The 20,977-nt window shown below is 33.7% G+C and overlaps 4 protein-coding genes across 9 annotated transcripts; 1 reads left to right on the top strand and 3 right to left on the bottom strand.

Moving 5' to 3' along the window:
* Positions 1–110: 110 nt before the first annotated feature.
* On the top strand, positions 111–1,718 carry Mrm2 (Mitochondrial rRNA methyltransferase 2). Its single transcript, XM_076117593.1, has 3 exons — positions 111–357; positions 446–647; positions 880–1,718. Exons 1-3 carry the CDS (start codon positions 203–205, stop codon positions 1,270–1,272), a joined length of 750 nt encoding a protein of 249 aa, XP_075973708.1. The 5' UTR covers positions 111–202; the 3' UTR covers positions 1,273–1,718.
* Positions 1,491–4,261, bottom strand: LOC142974988 (uncharacterized). Its single transcript, XM_076117592.1, has 4 exons — positions 4,048–4,261; positions 3,733–3,940; positions 2,994–3,209; positions 1,491–2,581 (listed from the first exon to the last, which is right to left on the bottom strand). The coding sequence occupies exons 1-4, from the start codon at positions 4,162–4,164 to the stop codon at positions 2,358–2,360; spliced, it is 765 nt and encodes a 254-aa protein (XP_075973707.1). The 5' UTR covers positions 4,165–4,261; the 3' UTR covers positions 1,491–2,357.
* A 125-nt stretch (positions 4,262–4,386) lies between these two features.
* Positions 4,387–9,221, bottom strand: Rab40 (RAS oncogene family member Rab40). 4 transcript variants are annotated; one of them, XM_076117589.1, is made up of 5 exons: positions 8,719–9,221; positions 8,245–8,391; positions 7,355–7,548; positions 6,857–7,079; positions 4,387–6,413 (listed from the first exon to the last, which is right to left on the bottom strand). In XM_076117589.1, exons 1-5 carry the CDS (start codon positions 8,825–8,827, stop codon positions 6,202–6,204), a joined length of 885 nt encoding a protein of 294 aa, XP_075973704.1. In that variant the 5' UTR covers positions 8,828–9,221; the 3' UTR covers positions 4,387–6,201. The 4 variants fall into 4 exon arrangements, with proteins under 4 accessions (XP_075973704.1, XP_075973703.1, XP_075973706.1 ...); XM_076117588.1 differs by having other exon boundaries at positions 7,355–7,556; positions 8,247–8,391; XM_076117591.1 differs by having other exon boundaries at positions 8,245–8,382.
* A 527-nt stretch (positions 9,222–9,748) lies between these two features.
* Shmt (serine hydroxymethyl transferase) lies at positions 9,749–14,701 on the bottom strand. Of its 3 annotated transcripts, none has more exons than XM_076117585.1 (8): positions 14,543–14,701; positions 13,804–14,036; positions 13,599–13,714; positions 13,171–13,331; positions 11,101–11,296; positions 10,640–10,911; positions 10,268–10,487; positions 9,749–10,152 (listed from the first exon to the last, which is right to left on the bottom strand). In XM_076117585.1, exons 1-8 carry the CDS (start codon positions 14,657–14,659, stop codon positions 9,914–9,916), a joined length of 1,554 nt encoding a protein of 517 aa, XP_075973700.1. In that variant the 5' UTR covers positions 14,660–14,701; the 3' UTR covers positions 9,749–9,913. The 3 variants fall into 3 exon arrangements, with proteins under 3 accessions (XP_075973700.1, XP_075973701.1, XP_075973702.1); XM_076117586.1 differs by lacking the exon at positions 14,543–14,701 and adding an exon at positions 14,354–14,505; XM_076117587.1 differs by lacking the exon at positions 14,543–14,701 and adding an exon at positions 14,115–14,139.
* Positions 14,702–20,977: the final 6,276 nt, after the last annotated feature.

Here is a 20,977-nt window from a genome sequence, read left to right as displayed (position 1 = left end):
CAAATGTAGACAAGTGTCTTTGTGATTTTCATAATTTTATATCTGTACTGAAAAACGTCAAATGGTTTGACGTCTGTCATATTGTTGACGCTGTCCGATAATAATTTGACATTGACACTACATACGTTAATTGACATGTAGGCTTATAAATAGGTTATTTTCTTAGCTTTAGAATCTGAAATATATTATAAATTTAAAGACAATGATGCCCTCGTACTCATTCGCACATAAACCATTAACCTACACAAAGATGTGTTTCCTGGTCAACTGTCTCAAAAGGCTAAAAAGCTCACAGCAATGGTTGAGTCGTCAAAGGGTGGATCCTTATGTTGAAAAAGCAAAGATATATAACTACAGGTAAATATTTAGAGTGCGTATTATATCTAATGTTCATACATTTATAATGAATGCAATTGTATGTCTTTGTTATTGTTATTACTTTCAGATGTCGAAGTGCTTTCAAATTAATAGAAATGAATGATAAAACAAATATACTGCAGCCAGGCCTTTCAGTTATCGACCTTGGTGCTTCTCCTGGGTCGTGGACACAAGTAGCAGTTCAAAAGACTAATTCTGATGGAGCAGACCCATCTAAACCAAGAGGAAAAGTTCTTGCTATTGATAAATTGCAAATATTTCCCATAGAGGTAGATGTTATTGTTTATATATAACACAATTTCTCAAAAGACTAATTATATAATATATAATTGACACGGAATTGTTACTTTCTGCATTTTTCTTAAGGATGTGAAAATTCCAGTGATTTTGAGTAAATCATATTCTTCCTAAAGATAGTGTTTAAATTAATATAATGACAAATTTTACTATGACTAATACATAAGCACTATAGATAAACAAAAGCCTTTGTTTTGTTTACAGGGTGCTACAATAATGAGCAACATGGACTTTTCAACTATTGATGCACATGACAAAGTGGTAGCTGCACTGGATGGTGAAAAAGTGGACCTAGTTCTATCAGACATGGCTCCCAGTGCCACAGGTGTTAGAGAATTAGACAAAGATAGAATAATAGGTCTGTGCTACATGGCTATTAGATTTGCTGCACTAGTCAGTAAGATTGATGGCAGTTTACTATTCAAAGTATGGGACGGCAAGGAGGTGCCCATACTAGAAATGGACTTGGAGAGATTTTACAAAAATATAAAAATCATGAAACCACAAGCTAGCAGATCTGAATCTTCAGAAAAGTTTATCCTTGCCAGAGGATTCAGAGGTATTCAAAGACCTCTGCAAAACGGGAGGTGGGGTTAATGGACTCTAGAATGCTCAAAATGTAAATATTTGTACATAAAGCCATAAGCTAAAATAAATATAAGTCTTCCAGGCATAGTACTGTATGATTATAAGGTTTAATGTTATGGAAATCTTATCAACTCATAGAACCTAGATGACAATATTGTTTTAGTCAATAGCTAGTGTTAATTACTACTGGTCATGTGTGTAGAAATGTGGACAATAAAACACTGAAATATTAAAAGATTAATATTTATTTTTCATTTAGCATTTTTCTGAAGCATTTTTATAGAGTAATGCTCTCGATACAACTGCTAGAATCTACTGTTATTTAAAATTTATAAGTTAAAAACAATTTTAAAATTTACATATTGTCAAAAAATTTAAATCAACAAACATACTGACAGATTTGTTCATCTTTGATAATTTATTTTGTACCAATAGTATTAGCTTATTGATTTTGTCATAATTAGAAATGTTCCTTTTTATAAAATAATATCACAATAATATTAATTAATTAGTTTGAATTACAACAGTATCTAAGCATGTTACTACTTAATGCACTAATGTTTCGGACGTAAACAGATCTTTTAAATAATCACATTTAATTGAACAATAATACAAATTTCCTTTTCTGAAGTTATATTTCAAGGAAAATTCATACTATGTGTATCACCAGCAAGCAATATTTTTTTTATAAATGCATTAGAAGCTGGTGGGTCTTAATTGCTATTATATCGTCAACCATATTTTAGTAGACATAGGTACATCATATTTTGTGCGTGAACACAATTAGAAATGCAGCTCATAGATTTTTGAAATACCAACAATATTTTATATCACATATGACCATATAAATGCCAAAAAAGAGACCACATAACAACTAAAGTATTAGCCCTACCTAGTCACAACTACAGACAACTATATAAAGACAAATAATGAATTGTAAAAACTATACAAACACTTCTGGTATGTAAACAACCATATCAAATGAACAGGTAAGTATATAAAATAACGTGACATTACAGTGTCGAGCTATAAAATCAGCGCAGTGCATAACTATGTATATGTAGCAGCCATATGGATAAAATTGAACGGGGTTATTACACGAACTGAGATCGTGTGCCACTATTTAATTTGTTCAGTTGTGCGGCGGAGAGCAAGCTGGAGTGCGCGGCGTGGTCTAACAACAGCAGACGTTCGCCCCTCTCGTCGCTGGCGGCGCGAGAGGCTCGGGCACACCGGCCACTGCCTGTCTCTAAGGCGAAACTGCTTACAGCACATATCGCGTAAATGAATGTCAGCACGAAGAGAGCACATCCGAAATCTGAAATGATCCACATAAAATTACAATTAGATAAATATAAGTTTGTTATTTTTCCCTACACATAAAAGCCACAACCTGTAACTTTCTCATTTATAATGTTTACTTGGAATACTTATTTTTCTTTCTTACAAATAACCAGGTTATCATATGTTATTTCCTGTAGATAAAATAAATGAATCATGACTTAATCACGTTTCGGCTATTCCGGGTGATACAGAACCAAATCTAAGAATACGTTTATAATATGTGGAGTAACTTTGGACAACAGATACGGTCCAAGTTATATAAAGTCCCAGGTTCGATTCTTGGTAAGGTTTTGTTACTGATAAGAAATAACAAAACAGCATTTCGAGGATATCAACATTTATCTATTAAAAAATAAGAGGCATATTATTGTAAAAAAACTACTTACGGTAAAGGTTGTGCCCTCCAAAAAGGTTGACTACACAGGGATATCCATCGCCGACAATAATGGCAGCGATGAGAAGCACGACGCCGATGCAAGCTGCCATGATCCATGGTAACACATACTCGCGTTTGTATTTCACAGCTCCGTGCAACAACGAGATGCAACACATCAGATATATAGACGTCAGGATCGTGCTTGTGTACAGAAATATTACAGTCACTGGAAACAAAGACAAATTACAGCATTAGTTCATCATCTGAGATCACTCACTCACTAGCTGCAAGTATATCGGAGGTAGGCCACAAATTAGTCTGCTCAATAAACTACTTTTACATAAAGCGAAATCTAGTAGTAGCTGTGTTTGTTTGTTAGGTAGGTACTTATTTTATTATGAAAACGAAACGTGACATATTTCTCGTGTACCTAGGCTCAATTTTTAGAAAGCAATTGGCGCTTTCCTTTGTACCTACATGATTACTATCGCGTTACTCATTACAGTTAAATTGTGTCGTAGATAACTTTCCCACTTCAAATCACGAATACCTATTGTAAAACACTCCTTGTTTACTCACTTCAGATATTTACATATAACCTACCCAATTAATTATGTGTACCATTAAAATTCGTAATTTCCCCTGTTGACCTATTTACTATCTGAGTAAGATTTTCCAGATGGATTAACTACCAAGTTTAGCGCGCACCACGAATAAAACATATATGAAAAAACAAAACAACAATTAACCTGACGCAAGATGTTGTGCTTTAGCAAATCTACGTTGGTTGTTGGTGCTTATCACATCTCCATCGTGATACGTGTGCTCTCCGTAGGCCACATCATACAGCCCTCGTCTGTCAGCATCATCCTCCATGTCGTTGTGTAACATCGACAACATTTCCCCGACATGAGATATACCGACTAGTAATATTATTAATATGAAAGATGATAATGCCTGTAAGAAACAATTAACGCATTAGTACCGACTAATACGAGGTACTTCATCAACTAGTGAACTTGTGAACATGAGAACACTGAAATGAGCGAAATCTTCATACTCACGATTTGATGGACGGCAATTAGAATTGTGCCTTGTCGTAAATTGAAAACGTACAAAAAATTATTTAGGCGAATCATCATTTTGTGTGACAGGTTACATTGCTTGGTTCTATCAAACATTTGTATTATTGTATCACTAAACCATTGCCAGAAGAATTACAAACATTGTTTGGACATAGCCCAAGTCAGATCGCTACATTGCGACGCGCATGTTGTTTTCTATTGATTTATTTTTTGTAACTTGTACGGAGTCGTGCGTAATGCGCATGTATTTGTCGTAGCTAATAAAAAAATATTATATATCGGACAGATAATAGGGAAAAGTAATACGAAATGTTATTTTTTTATAAATTAGTTTTATTTCAAGACTTACGTAATGAATAATAATAGCAATAATAAAATTATGACTGTAATCAACCTAAACCAAACTTTTAGTCGGTATTAGTTTATTTGGATTGTTATATTATCCACTATAGCTATCACAAGTAGATATATCATAAAATAACTCGTAATAGAAACAAATATGTATATGTACAAAAGAAAAATCACGTCACTTCATTTCATTAGTTTTTGAGAAGGCTTTAATTGTTTAGTTTGATAGTTCAGATTATAATATTTTACATCATAAATATAATTTGCGACCTCTGATAAATTAACATTCGAAAATTAATAATAGACTTTGCTTTTCATATAACAAAACAAAGAAACATGTGAAGAATATAAAAAAGTTTCAAAATTATTATTAACATTATATAATTTATTTTTCGAAAATACGATTTAATTCACATCAATAATTTCCCCTGTAAGAGTTTTGCTGTAAAACAAATAAAGATAGGTCAACGAAAGTGTGGTAATGAATTTTCTACAAGGTTTGAATTATTTTCTAAGGACGGACTGGACTAAACAAGTATTGATTGACATACTTTTGATCTTTTCGTTGTTGATATTGTAAGGACGTGACGGAAACTGAAATATTAAATGCAAAGTAAACTAATTATGTATTGTTACAAGCTAAAACATACACAACCGTATAATATAAAAATATTGGTGTAATAAATGAAATGTAGTAGTTACGACGACTAACACCCTAAACAATAAATTACAGTAAATAATATATATCTGAAAATAGCCAATATTTTTACGACATAATTTAGAATGAACATTTGGTATGCAGTGAACTCTCGTAATTGATACAAATATAGCCAAAATATTTACACATTATGAGACCTTAATAAGTAGAATACCTTATAAATAATGGACAATAAGATACTTGTACAATTCGAAATTTATATTATCCAAGACTGATATATTGCTACATACATCCAAATAGAAAAAACTGTACTTATGTAAGTAACATATTATATGAAACTGTATCAATATCTCTAAAATGAATATTATAGCAGTGTTGTGTTTAACATGTTTACATAACTATTATTATTAAGTGAGGCGTGTCGCGAGGGACTCGTCCTATGGTTAGTGTTGACACATTCAATGATAAACTTTATTGTGAAGTGCCAAGTGTTCATGGCACTCGTGTTGTATTGTTTCCTTATGTAATTATCACCGCAGTATAACAATAGACCTAATCATATTACTAGGCACGTAATAATGTTAGTCGATACAAAGTTACAAGTAGAAATTACACGATGGACAAACGTAAGGCTAGTTGCCGTGTCAAAATATTCACATATTACAATTAAATAACACAATATTCACATTATATTCTGTTAAGTAACAATAACTTAGCCTAGTCTCTATAAACTAGTCACAAATCCGTTGTCAGTTACAGCCTGTATTTGTGTTAGGATAGTTCAGTTTTTGGACAATATAGTGTTCGAAATTTCAATCAGTGCAGTCACACACGACTACAGTTTTAGGACAACTATATTCTATACCATCTCTATAATATTCTTAATGATAACTGTTGGCAGTCAGAAACAGATTACGTTTAATGTGGCGTCGTTATGAACATGAGAAGAGTTTGTAAATTATGGCAGGATCATCACTAGTGGCACGTTGTAGGGAGTAGATGCGTTTTAGCTTGATAATCATCAAAGATTTCTTTAGTCAAAGTACTCCACAAAGCCAAAACGATGAAACTATGAGCCACATTCAAAGTCATAGTACAGCACAGTCGGTGGAACTGCGCGGGCGGTCTCAGGCGATGTTGCAGGAGTTCCGGCCGGTGCAGTTGAGTCTCGTGTGATGAGGGTGCTTGGGCGCACGGGCGCGGTGCCGGCTCGGCGCCGCTGAGATCGCGTACGACTTGAGGTGAGACTTCAAGGCGGTTGGTAGCGGGAGCCGTTCTAGCCCGTACACAGACGTGCGCGCCACTATTGCACGACAACACAGCTCTTGTAGGCTGAGTACTGTTGACAAAATCAAATGATGTGATTCAAATTTGTTTTAGTTTATAAATTCAAATTCAAATTCTTTTATTTCGGAAAATAAACCTAATATAAAGGAGCGAGAAAACCTTACTCTATATTTACACAATATACTTATATGCTATTTACCTTATAACAAAAGTACTTCTGTTAAACAAATTAAACAATTATAACTATAGGTTATGTCTTATAGTAGTGTTCCGTACCCTCTGAACTAGTGCAGACTGTATCTCAGAAGGTAGCTGTTCATCGGTAATAAGGATTCAATAAAGAACAATGCTAAATTTAACCAAACACATGAAATTTATTGTAACAGTAGCTTAGATGGAGTGTCTTACATAAAGTGTTTTTTACATTGATGGTGATTTTTGTTTATAATAATAAAATAATTACGTATATTATGATAGTAGTATGGTTAAGAGTACCTTTATTGCTTCTCCACAATCTTTCCATGCCATTTCGGTGCAGGGCCATCCTGGATAGTTCACAGAAGCTTTCTCTGATGTTAAAATCGCACAGTGGACTGACTTCAAAGAACGCCATATGGTTTTTAGCCGCATACTGCTCCGCGTCACGTTCTTGCACCTGTCGCTTGAACGCTAGGTGAAGTCTATTACCCACGAGGACTTTTGGTACACCCGGGGCATGCTAAAAAAAAGATAAAGTTAGAAATATTGACTTATATAAAAGCCAACACATATTGTTTTGTGAAACTAGAGTCGACGGATGCACACTATCTCATCAAATAAGATTTTAAGACTAATAAATTGATTTAAGGATAACTTCTACTGTCAAGTGGTATATTAAGTTCTTGTTAGAACTAGGCAAATACATTTAAGTGGACCTAATTAAATATCTGTACATATTTCAATGTCTCAAACATGTTGTTTACAATTTATTAATGTTACTTAATAAAAACAAACCTTTTCAACTTCTTCAAGCCACCTGTCAATACTGTCAAAGGACCATTTGTTGGTGATGTCATAAACAAGGAGTATACCTTGCGCCCCTCGGGAATATGACCTTATTATAGTGCAGAATCGACCTTGTCCTGAGGTGTCCCATAATTGAAGTTTTACCCTCTTGCCATCCAGTAGGATTGTTGTAGTCTTATATGCTGGAACAGTAAGTGCAAAATAAAATTAAATTTATGTCAAAAAAATATTATTGGGTATTGTAATTCATTTATATTGCAAAGTTTGATTGATTTAAATCAACCTGTCAATTAAAACAGCATGAACATTACATACCATTCTCAATAATTTTAAGTATGTTATTAAAAAGGAATGTACATAATTCTTCAAGCAATATAAATCAAGTTATTATTTATTTATACTGGTGTTATAATCTCTGTGAAAGCTGTTTTTATAATACTTTTTATGCAATACTATTTCAATTTAGTATCCCAATTCTGTTTGATAATATGTTTATATATTACAACTAGAGGTATTCATCCCATTCGCAGTCTAAAATTTTAAATATGAAATATTGGAATATGAGATACAAGGATATAAGGAATAATAACATAAAATAAGAGTATTTTGCCTTTTTTGTCTACAGCTATTGTGTTTAGAGCTATTATTTATTTTCCCTTTTGAATTCTATAAATAGACCTACATTTTGAACTATTTGCTACTGATGTTAGCCACTATTGCCTAACAAGACATTAGAAACTTACTAAAACAAAATGTTTAGTACTTAAGCCTCATTATGTATAATTATATCCAATTATGTCTTGATGTTTGGATTAGCATTAAGACAATAGTTATTATACTTATGCTATGAGTCAATAGATAATTGAACATGGTCTTACCACTTCCGCTACAGAAAGGTGAGTCAGCCGATCCATCTTCTAAGTCTTGAAGTATTTCTTGTTTGCCCACATCAGAGTCACCAACAAGTAACACTTTTAACAGGTAGTCATATGATTTTGGAGCTGCCGGTGGTCGACCTATAATAACTTTAGTCAGTTTTTAAGTTGTTGATTGATAGAAATTAGTAGTTAACATAAACAATGAGTAAAATCTATTTATAATGAGCCTGCTATAGACAGTCATAAGTTCCTGTCACCATAGATTACACTAGTACTTTTTATTTATGTACTTTTACTTCTGAAATAGTTACAGTTTGTTACTATAATAAAGGATTCTAAGTTTTAACCTGTTGACATGCCAAAGCTTATCTGTATGAAGTACTTTTATAGTCGTTAATCTAATGCTTTGCTCCGATTTCAGTTAGAGGATTGAACAGCCAACAATAACTTTAATTAATGTGTTAATGCACATACCTGTCCTTTGATGGTGTGATCGAGGTAGCGTTGTACTTCCATTTTGCGTAGCTTGACTAGTGCCTTGTTGTGGTGTCGCTACCATTCCAGAAGATGGATACATAGTCATGGTGGACACGGAGTCACTCGCCTCTCCAGGTGGTATAAACCACACACGAATTTATACATAATAGTGACCAAATTTAGTACTTTTGCCGATCCATTGTGTTAAACTATCGTAAAATGCCACGGGCCATAAAACAGCAAGCAATATTCTGTTTATCAAAACAAAAATTCCACTTTTTCTTCAATCTGCCAACCAAAACATCATACGTTTGTGTAGACAAGGTCGTCCCTTTTAGCGGTTTTTAAACAAGTTTCAGTAATTCTTCCGTTTCAACTTTAACTCAAATAATGTTTATAAAAATATTTTCACCATTTAATTGCGTTCTCAATTACGTTTTAATTACAGTATCGACACAAAAACAACCCAATTTTCACGAAAATAAGAATGAATGAGTGACTTCATACTGAACGAATGAATAAGAAGTTTAAAAATATTTTGCACAATTTTGACAATCGGCCTTTTAGGCTGAAAGATATTCTTGTTGAACTTAAAGATTAAATCAAAGATAATAATAATACCTATTTTCGTTAATTTGTAATGTAAAAATTAATTTTAATACCAATGCAGTCAATAGTCGTTGATTATTTAATTAAATGAGATTTATAAAAAAAAACAGTCTCATTTATTAAAGGTTGACCGAGTCAGCAACGGTTTCGGCAGGCCGTTTCATTTTGCTCGAGATCCTCAGTTTGATTCCCTTTTACATACTATAGGGACTTAGATAATAATATTTAAATATATTTTATTGTAGTAATTTTCTCTGTCGAGTTTATGAATACGGCCAAATGCATACCATATGTATACAAATCGATACGTTAGGAAACCCTTGTGATTCAAGTTAATTGTTTCAGTGATAACAGTTCTTTGAGGTATTACAGTAATGTTTACTTTTATACAGGATAGGATTCGTTTAAATAAAATAGGTTTAATTTTAATAAACATTTAATATACGGCTCATTAAAAATAATAGGAGATTCTTATACACTAATATAACTAGTAACTAGTTAATAAAAGGCACTTAGTTGTTAACTAGTAAATAAGATTAGACAATGTAAATGCACTGAAGGCAAACTTAAATATTAAATAATATTAGTATGCCTCAAAGCCAGGAAGTGGGAATGTCTTGCTGTAGCTTTCAATTTGCTCTCTGAGGTCATGGATTTGTTTCTTGAATTCAGCACTTTCTTCAATAGTTCTATTGAAATCAGCTAACTTAGGTCCAGATACTTTGGTGACTTGTTGGGCAATTTTGAGGGACTTGTCAATAAAATCTACTACTCTGTCGATGTCAGCCTCCTTTAAGCCTCTCGTAGTGAGTGCAGGGGTACCTGAGGATAAAAAAAAAGAATAAATATAATAATGACGAGTCTTCGATATCATAGGTGTCAAAATTATTATTACATTGGTAGAGACTGTATGTTTGGTAAAAAAATATATACGTACCTAGACGAATGCCACTGGGGTGAAGTGCGCTCTTGTCTCCGGGCACGGTGTTCTTATTACAAGCGATGCTGCACAATTCTAAGATACGTTCGGCAGGAGCTCCAGTGAGGCCGGCGCTGCGCATATCCACTAGAATCAAGTGCACCTCTGTGCCACCAGTTGCGATGTCATAGCCGCGAGACTTCAAACCTTCGCATAATCTTTGCGCGTTCTTGACAACCTGAATAATTAAAAATAATTTTAATTAACAACTTCTCCTGCCATTTGTTAAGTTTTCCAGTTCTAAAACGTCTTATTTATTGAATTTTGAATTGAATCGGAATGCTCTATGTTGTGACTAACTGCAAATTGCGATCAAAAGATAATGCGTACCTGCTTCTGGTATTCAACAAATTCAGGAGTGGTTGCCTGTTTCATGGCGGTGGCAATAGCAGCGATGGCGTGGTTGTGTGGGCCACCCTGTAGTCCTGGGAACACGGACTGGTTGATCTTGTTCTCAAAGTCATACATAACTTTAGTGCCGTTAGCCTTAACCGAGCGCACTCCCTTGCGGAAGAAGATTACTCCGGCGCGGGGTCCACGGAGCGTCTTGTGGGTAGTTGTCGTTACAATATCACAGTAATCGAAGGGGCTGGGGATGACACCTGAAAGTAAAAAAATATAATTATAGAAACTTAGGAAAGAAACATTAAACACGAAAATATTACATCTTGAATAGTCCAAATGACCAGTTTGGAAACTACATATCTTATTATTTTAGTTTTAACCCGTATCTGGTGGCAATTTCAATTACACTTTACAAAACAAGAATGTCGATAGGAAGTGTTAATTACCTGCGGCAACAAGTCCAGAGATGTGAGCCATATCCGCCATGAGGTACGCGCCATTTTCGTCAGCGATCTGTCTGAAACGCTTGTAGTCGAGGCAGCGCGAGTAGCAACTGATACCAGCGATGATCAGACGAGGCTTGAACAACCTCGCGGTCTCGGCCAGCTTGTCGTAGTCTATGTAACCGGTCTTAGCGTCCACCTGACCAAAGGAAATAAAAGTTATTAATTTCTGTTGTATTGCTTATATTAATAATTTCTCCAAAATAACATGGATTTCACATTACATCTACTACGATTATATTATTATTAGCTTTTCTCCACTTTGTTCCACTGCTGGGCAAGGGTTTTCACCCAATTGAAGAAGGGGTTAATCCTTGAGTCCACCACACACTATTAGTTTACATGTAAGTAAATACTATTTGCTAGTATCTACTACATTCGTTCATACGAAAATATAATCAGGCGTCATAACGTCCATTCAAGGTAAATTGCCGCATAGCGATCAACCAGTTGAGTTCAATCAATAAAAAATCAAACGGTCAATGGAATCTTACGCCCATTAACAATTGTATTAGGCTTATCGGCGATAACCTTGACTGTACAAGTTTGTAATATTCTCAAGGAATAACCATTTATGACTTGAATGAATTAAAGGGATATTCGAATTGTACTTGGAAGTAAATTGTGGCGTAATCTTATGCAATTAAAGAAGACTGCAGTCAGACAACTTTATCATTATAGTCCCCCCCACAACTTATTAATAGAGAACTTTGGAGTGCGCGATTTAACTAGATTAAATTTAAGAACTCTGTGTAGGTACTTCTAATATAAAGTACTAGCTGACTCGCGCAACTTCGCTTGCGTCACATAAGAGAGAATGGGGCGAAATTTTTCGCCGTTTTTGTAACATTTTTTCCTGGTACTCTGCTCCTATTGGTCGTAGCGTGATGATATATAGCCTATAACCTTCCTCGATAAATGGGCTATCTAACACTGAAAGAATTTTTCAAATCGGACCAGTAGTTCCTGAGATTAGCGCGTTCAAACAAACAAACAAACAAACAAACTCTTCAGCTTTATAATATTAGTATAGATGTGTATCGACAGCCCACCATCAGCTGCATAGGCTTGCGAGTCACTAATGCTCTAAAGCCTAAATTTTATCTACCTGAGCCAGCCACGTACCTAGCATACAAGGCGCTCTACTAACTTTTTCAGACTGTAGTAATGCTACAATGTATTACTGCTGCCTTGATCTAAATATTGTCCTTATCTAGACTATGTCCAGGGGTAAGATATATTTTTATCAATTTGACCGTAAACAGCGATTAAGACGCAATACCAAGATCATGGGTCAAAGTCAATGAGAAACTGTTTGTATAGTTTACGTCATACGGGTGTGACTTTAAGTGCCAACTACATTGACTTTATCTCAAGAGTGATAATAAGTGAAAGTGAAACAACATGTTTAATTATAAAATAGTAATTGAGTTATTATCCGTTGTTTGTATGCTTGTAAAGTCCTCGCGGCACAATAAAATTTTTAGCGCGGCAGTAGACTTTTTAAAAAGTAAAAGAAAAGATTTTAGCGCAAGTAATACAGATAAGCACAAAAGCCAATTCATTATATAGAATGTGTTATTTTGACTAAATCTTAAAATATAATATTTAAATTTTGTCATGGTAGTTTAATCCAAATGTGAATATACACTATTTATTTATGTATTTATTTATTTACTATAACTTTCAATTTATCAAAAACTGTGATGCTAGAAAGTGCTTATTTATTCCTAAAGCTACACATTTGTATGATTATTACTATTAATATTTGATGTTAAGGAAGGTGTTCAACTGTTTGTTTTTCTAAATAACTGAATAATTTTGTAATATGAGGACATTTTTATAAATATAGACTCTATAATGTCCATTTCTCTTGAATCACTTCAACATAAAGATTCTAAGTACCTCCCCTATTCATCAACAAGGTTGAAATTTGAATCAGTTACAATGATTGTTATAATAAAGTAAATTAAATATTTGAGCAAATAAATTATTTGATTTGATTTGATTTACCTTGTATGGCATGCTTTCAAAGAAGATGGATGTGGCAGAGATTTTCTTGGTAGCTGTGAAGAAACCGTGAGTGAGATGACCACCATCAGGAAGGTCCAGTCCCATGATCCTGCCATGAGGTTCCACAACACCAGTGTATACTGCAAAGTTTGCTGGCGACCCTGTAACAATATTCTTTTTTTTTAATCCAAACCGCTTAATATTCTTGTCCATAGTAAATGGAACAACACTTTTTAATATTCATGGTGATGTAATTGCTTTGACAATCAATTAACAATTCCATGGCAAGTTTTTATGTTAACAATTACAGCAAAAGTTGGTAATACTAGAATCAAATTTTCTTTCACAGTTTATTCTTAACCTTTAATTATGGAAAAAAAAATTTTGCAGTTATTATTTAGAAGGTGTATTACAGGTTAAATAAATACCTGAGTATGGCTGCACATTGACACCCCAATCTTCAGATTTCAGCCTGTAAGCTTCAAGAGATCTCTGCTGTGCCAAAATTTCAATTTCATCAATGTATTCATTGCCTCCATAGTACCTAAGAAATATTATTATATATATTAATAAAAAATCTATATGAAATGATTCTGCCATTTTTTTTATAAATATGAAGTATATTATATTCACCTTTGGTTGGGCATGCCCTCTGAATATTTGTTATGTAGGCATGTGCTCAGGCATTGCAACACAGGTAAAGATGTGAAGTTTTCAGATGCAATCATCTCAAGTCCAGCCCGCTGGCGTTCCTTCTCTTTCTTGATGATACCGAAGAGTTCGGGATCGGTTTCCCATAGGTTACCATTGAGGATTGAGTTACTCATTGTTGGACTACTATGTATTTGTCTACTTAAGTCAAAACTCTAAAATGTTAAAAATATAAAAATTAATTCAATATTTAATTGAAGAATATTTTTTTTCAAAAAGAGTTTTCCACACACCTTAATCACACAAAATTAGAATGTAAAATGAACTCCAACAGACACAATGATGTAATATAAAGGAGAAACACTGACCTCAAGCTGATAACTAGATAATGCAATCAAAATCAAAACTTGATTACATGTGTATTTCCTTTAACTGTTGTTGTCTTACAACAAATGCGCGCTTTAACTCAGTTCCGAACTACTTAAGTTTCACTACGTATTATTATGACACCAATAAACTACGAAATACTTACGGAATGTAATATTCTTGCACAACGAGATAAAAACGAGTGTCTGTCACATTGGCTGGATAAAAAGGAAATAATCGAGCACCTAACCTAACAATACTTCACAGTTATTTAAAAGTTAAGGCTGTTAAAGCATGGAACGTGCACTGTAGAAACGTAATCAAAATAAATTGATACAATATATGGGTACTGTACCTCAGAGTGTATTTTGCCGTACACAGCTTGCACTGGATTCACCGAAGGATATAATGAAAATCGATTGAATTTTCGTGTTAATGTATTGTAACAGGTTTTTGCTAGTATGTTGGACATAATAATGAATTGATGGACCAACTATTTCTTCGATTACACTATGTAATGTGTTTTTATTTGCGCATACATAAGTTAACTTTTATCAATTTTGATAACCCATTCTGAACTTAACAGATGTATGACTTGACGACTGACGTTTCAAGTAGAATCGGTATAATGGAACGTTCACGAGAATTATTGTAGTCCGGCAAGTGCGTACAGCGTAACGTAAACCCGACCGACTACGAACGGCGTCGACTTAGGTTTGGATCAATTTGTATGGATTTATCAATGAAAACATTACTTATTGTTGGAATATTTGTCGTCGTTATAGTGTTTGTTTTATGATAGAAAACATCTTAATTACCAGGCACTAGTTATCTGTAGTAATATTCTTTGGGTGTACCTACCGTGGAATTCTAAAATTATGATAGATGCATATATCCACGAAAAATATTATGTTAGTCGTACTTAAATTATTTTACACAGTGTACTTACTTTTTTCTTTATAAATACATTATTGTTATTTTATTTATTTAGTGAATTTATTTTTCGATTGTTATATTTACTATATTATCCTTAATAAGTACATATTATTCTCTCCATTTGTGACGTAATTTAAAATGATATCAGCTTCATAAAGTTACAATGTTTTAAAAATATAATCAAGGACATTTGTTTGGGGAATTTTAAACTATAGATTGACCACAGCCACAGACTATATCTCCCTTAATAACAGTAACAGGGTGGTTTAACTGTGTGCTAGGTAGGGGGTAGGATAGCTAAGGTAAGAGATTTGTCGCTGGCTCATTGTATTTTGTATAAGTCTCGCGATATTTATGTAGTTATTCAGTAAAAAAGTGAAACAGCGCTAAGATATTTGTTGCGGTTCACACCCGGGCTTGTAAAATTATATGACCCCATATCCCTACGATACAGAATTGCGATAGCCACATCGCAGTTATTTGAAATTTATTGCCTTCGTCCCATGCCTTCTAAAGGGCCGAAAGGGTCACTAGCATTCCACATAAACGTATAAAGTGGTACTCCTTTTATCTTGGGTGTGTGGGTCATGTCAGCTTGTATCGGTCGAGGTGCACCCGTGTATTATTTGTAGGTAACTACCTCTTGCTAGTTTTAAAATTTTATAAAAAATAGTAAAAGTAAATAGAACTACTCATAAATAATTTTTTTTTTTTGGATTGAATGAAGGATTAGCTAGATAATTGTGATGACTAGCTTTTGACCCAGATAGAGTATTTGAGGTGTCTTATCCCGTTCCTGGAGTATTAAAATGTAATGTATGGCACGTTGATAGGTAGGTCTACCTATCAACGTGCCATTAGTAATTAGTTAGGTAGTTAGTTTGTTGTCATCAATGCGTAACTGATAGAATGATATACCTACTCCACTCTTACCTACATTTAGACAAGTAGGTACATTTTATATACCTACATAATATTGATGAATAGTATGAAGATTAACAAGTATGTTGTATGAAAAGTATTGAATAAATCTAAGAATTTCTCATAATCAACCTGTATCCTGTAAAATCAATATAGGTACCGGTACGAACAATATTGCTGTTTTATTATTACTTTTCAATTGTGTATTGATCGACAACGGGCGAGTTACTGGAAAAGTTTACTAAACATCGACAACGTAACTGCTAACATTGACAGCAGACTCCGGATACCTACATAAGTTCGAGAAACAAATGTTAGGACAAGACTGAGACTGAAATGGCGACAGACGCGAAATGCAAACTAACGCTACAAAGTTAATTCTTATTTTCATATCTAGGTTTCCGCTCGCGGCTTTGCCCACGTGGAATTTCATCCATTCGGAAAGGAACTTCTGAAAATCCATTCTCGAGTCTAAGGAATCTTCATACCATATTTTCAACTTTCCAGCTAAGTAGGTAGGTGGAACCCTACAGCTCACGGCTACACGTTGTCCATCAGTCAGGCATTCAGTAATAGAAGAGTTTTATTTAGGTAAGTATATTGATTAGATGTGACATAACTGTAACAGTTATGGATCGTTATATTGGTATTTAATACTTTTTTCTTATCTAATATAAAGACAGGTAGAGAATGTCTTACATGGTTCTCACGTTGCCTGAGGCATGCCAGTTGTACGCGTGTGCCAATTTTATTATAGGGACATTCTTCATTTCATTTTTATGTCGTAAATAAGTAATTTCGCTATACAAAATTGACTCATTGTGGCGATTGATTTAATACTATAAACTTATACACATAATTTTAACAGAAAATCTGATAAAATATTGTATTAACGCAGGATTTATTTGCATCGGAACATCTTATTTTTGAAGTAAGTATGTCGCGCGTCTATACTTATAGCAATTTTACGTTCTTTAGGTACTAGAGCCATTATCTTTATCTTTATTTAACTTCTCCTTGCAAACGCCACTTGACTGCTAAAAAAGCATAAATAAAATAAAAAAATAAATTTGTTTACGTAAATCATAATGTACAATATTCAAGCTATAAACAAACATTCGGTACTTAATCTCACTTCTCAAAACTCGCTTATCGAAATGATAATTTTCCAATTCATTGGAATACAATTGTATTGAACCTACTCAATAAGCAATTAACTGTACTTTAGTAGTTACATAAATAAATTATTGATATTTCCACAGCTCAACTTTATTTACTCACGACGACTGGTAGCAAAACGGAACAAACTTATTCGCATTATATTTATTCGCAATTATACCAATTAAGGAACATTTTATGGTACATTTATATTTACCTAATTATAATACTCAGAGGAAAATGTTGGGAAAAACAAAAAAAAACTTAAGCAATTTCCCGTTGTCCGCACGGTGCCTGTTGATGAGGCAAGCCGACGGCAAACATTAATTGAAAAGTTCTCATTCCGTATTATTTTGGGGCACGGTCATTCAGATACTAGGAAAAATCATGAGGAACTAGTTACTAGGTTTATTATTATTTATGCTGGTTAAAGTCTTTTTAAATGAATAAATGTGCCTGAAAGCTTAATCACCTTTCTTTTTTACTTACACACTTTTAAAGTTTTACGATTATCGATTACCGATCGCTGTTACGAAGGATCCTCAACATGAAATTACTATTCAAAGTAATCAGCTAACCTAACCTTTTGCCATTGTAATAGTTACATACGATAGAGCGGATCAAACGTACTGCCAACTGTATTTTGGAAACAGTATTGGTTGATAAGATAAACCCCTATAAAGTTTAATCTTCCCAGTTTTACAAACACGAGACGAAGAAGATAAGTACTGAAACTGCTAAATAAAAACAGATAATAAGATGTCACGTTTAGCATGTGAAAACATATACATATACAGCTTTACTTAGCCGGCTAGCTCTGGTTTTGACGGCTTAAGTAAGTGCTGTAGTTTTATATGTTTTGCTTTGCACATGTTCACAAGTCTGTGGTTTTGGGTTAAGCATATTTATATATTGTTATGTAAGTTTTTGGCTATTGTTGGGTGACTAGGCAGGTTTCAACGGTTCTCAAAGGATTGCAGTCTCGCTAACATACTTGGTCTCCCTAACTTGTAGATTACAAAATCTAAGAGAAGATTTTTGATTAAAAAAAAGGGTGACAGAAGCTCGGTTTCAACTTTTCTTTCTAAGTGCATTATATTCAAATGGTCCTACAGTATCTACGCCATTATTGGTTTATCTAATATGTTTCAAATTTATGTTTAACAGGGTTTAAGATTTTTCATCGTTAATTAGTATAAGTACACCGTAAGCTAGCGATCAAAATAAAACATGAAAATGTACATTTGTATGTGTTACGCAAATCATATTACATTTATAAAGGTTTGCGTATTGTGTTAAGCGGTTCGGGGTAGAGAATGGGATGCTTTTAAGGCGCTTGATTAATGAATGTAGACGGTGCGGTACAAAGTACTTACATTTGAAGCGTGGTGGTTATGCAGCTAGCGTTCACGCTTAAGTTACTCTATCAACGCAGCCTCTGAATCTCTATAAATGTTTAAAAACAATACTTAAGTAATTAAAACTGGATTGATTGTGTGAATTAATCTTATCTAAATCAGATCAGAGTGACATAGTCTTAGGAGTAAAACCAAAAGTTAATAAAGCCGTATCTAGTCACGGGGATCGTGAAGGAAACGAGTAAGCTAAGAGGTTTTTCTTAAGCCAATTATATGAGGTTAGTAACGTGACTGTGTGGGTAAAGAAGATCCCCGCGTCTTTTCTCCGTAGATGAAGGTCTGTCATACTAATGAATGTCGTAGTTATACAGTGTTGAAGTGTTTTGTCACTTTCAATCAATTTTGAAACTGTATATGAGTGAAAAAGACAAAACACTGTGTAAGTAATCAGAGCTATTAGTAATCATATTATTATGAGTAAAGTAGGAAGTATATGTAGGTACATACATCTAAGTATATCTTATGCTAAACTCGTCCCGAAATATTTACTGCCACAAGGAATTATTTATTGAACAGGAAACAAGCGGAAAGCGTCCTTTAATTATATAAAATGAAGGAGCCGTAAACTTGGGCTATTTATTCTTCGTCTAAACAACGCCCGGTCGTCCGGTTTCTATAGATTGAGATAATAACTCAGTCACCCTCACCTGGCTATTTTTCAAGCGGTTTAGTAGAACTTTAGAATCTGAAATATTTATCTTGTAAATAGGTGGCTATGCTAAATCTCGCTCATAGAATTAGTTTTGAAAAAACAGCGTGGAACAATCATACCTCGTTTAACTATTCGCAATCACTGTAATCGCAAAGACGAGTTTTTGATTGATTAATAACCCTTGCCCAACAGTGGGACAGACATGGGGAAAAAAATAAAAAAAAGTTACGGAGTTCCCGTCTACAACATTTCTTTTATCTAGTTTTAAATAAATGAAATAGCAGATCAGTTTGTGCTTAGTTCCTTAAAAGCTAAAAGAATTATTGAATTATCCATTCTACTTTAATACTGTAAAGTTAACAAAACCCTCACCTGCGTATATTCTTCTTCTATATCTATACTCTGCAACTTCGTTGCCTTTGAGAAGTTGGAACTAAAATAATTCCAAATCGAATTCAGTGTAAAATCGTCTCAGTGGAAACAGGGTTAAGTTTGGTTTCATTTCAGGCGGTGGCAAGCGTAGATGCAAGCTAAGGTGCAACACATTTCCCTATCTAGGTGGAAAGTTTACTCGCTTTGAAGTTCAAAGTGATTTCTTCGAAAAGTAGGACGTAGTTATTCCTTTTGGAAATCAAGGCTATTTGTAAATTTCAATACTCGGTTTTATTCGACTGCTAGAATTTTTGAAGACGCGACATTTACATAAACATATTATGAGCTAAAGTGATATTGCTTTATTAAATTATTTATGTGTACATATATCTTCAATGTGATTGACGCACAGAGTAAAAAATAGACCGTTTGATCAATATTGTTGTTGTACGCAAATATTCGCAACTTTATTTGAAGCCATGTACATGATGTAACATAAAATGATACATATTTAATCTATATTAATATATTTGACGTCATGTCGTTATCTAAACATGAACGATTTGGTATTTTTGTCACTCGAGTTGTGCAATAACACAAATAATAATATTATCATATAATTAGTTAAAGAATGAACTGTAATTATGCGATGTCTAGTCAATTCAGGGTATATCTAGTAAACTTTGGTTTTGTACAGGTTTGGTAATGTTTGACATTACGACTTTGATAACTTTATCTGTATCTTGTAATACATTGAACTGCATGTCAAAGTCACGTTGGAACATATTTTTATAGTAGTGTATTTCAAGTAAAGAAAGTCCCCGATTTTGTAGAAGTCTAAGTTGTCATTGTAAAAAAAATCGTGTTAATGGTATTTAAGTTCTGCTTTTTGTTGAAATCCGTGTTCAGCTTTAATAAGTCCTATATTTTTACTCTCGACCGACTCTACTGCTCGTAACTCACCAATGGGCAATAAGTCTCGTTTTATGAGATTTATTCCGCTATAATACTACTCTTTCTAATTTCATTTGATAAATAATTTCTATTGGCGCCATACTCTTATCAAGTTTAAGGCAATCACCCGGAAACTTAAATTTAATTCGTGTATCTATAGCTCTCTTAAACGTAAAATTAAAAATGTTCTTTCTTAAAATTCAAACATTCACATGCATTACAGAAAACAACAGCACTTATCACCATAACATCTTTATGATCGATTATCGAATTTCTAGCAAATGCGAACATCGAACACTACATATGTTCCTCAACAACAGTATCAGGTATACATGTACCTATGAATTATCCGTATAATTGTATATGTGTAGTATCAAAT

This window comes from Anticarsia gemmatalis, chromosome 8 (genome assembly GCF_050436995.1).
Source record: "Anticarsia gemmatalis isolate Benzon Research Colony breed Stoneville strain chromosome 8, ilAntGemm2 primary, whole genome shotgun sequence".
NCBI lineage: Eukaryota > Metazoa > Arthropoda > Insecta > Lepidoptera > Erebidae > Anticarsia > Anticarsia gemmatalis.
Note: the sequence above shows the minus strand (reverse complement) of the source record. Positions and strands in the feature narration are given on the sequence as shown.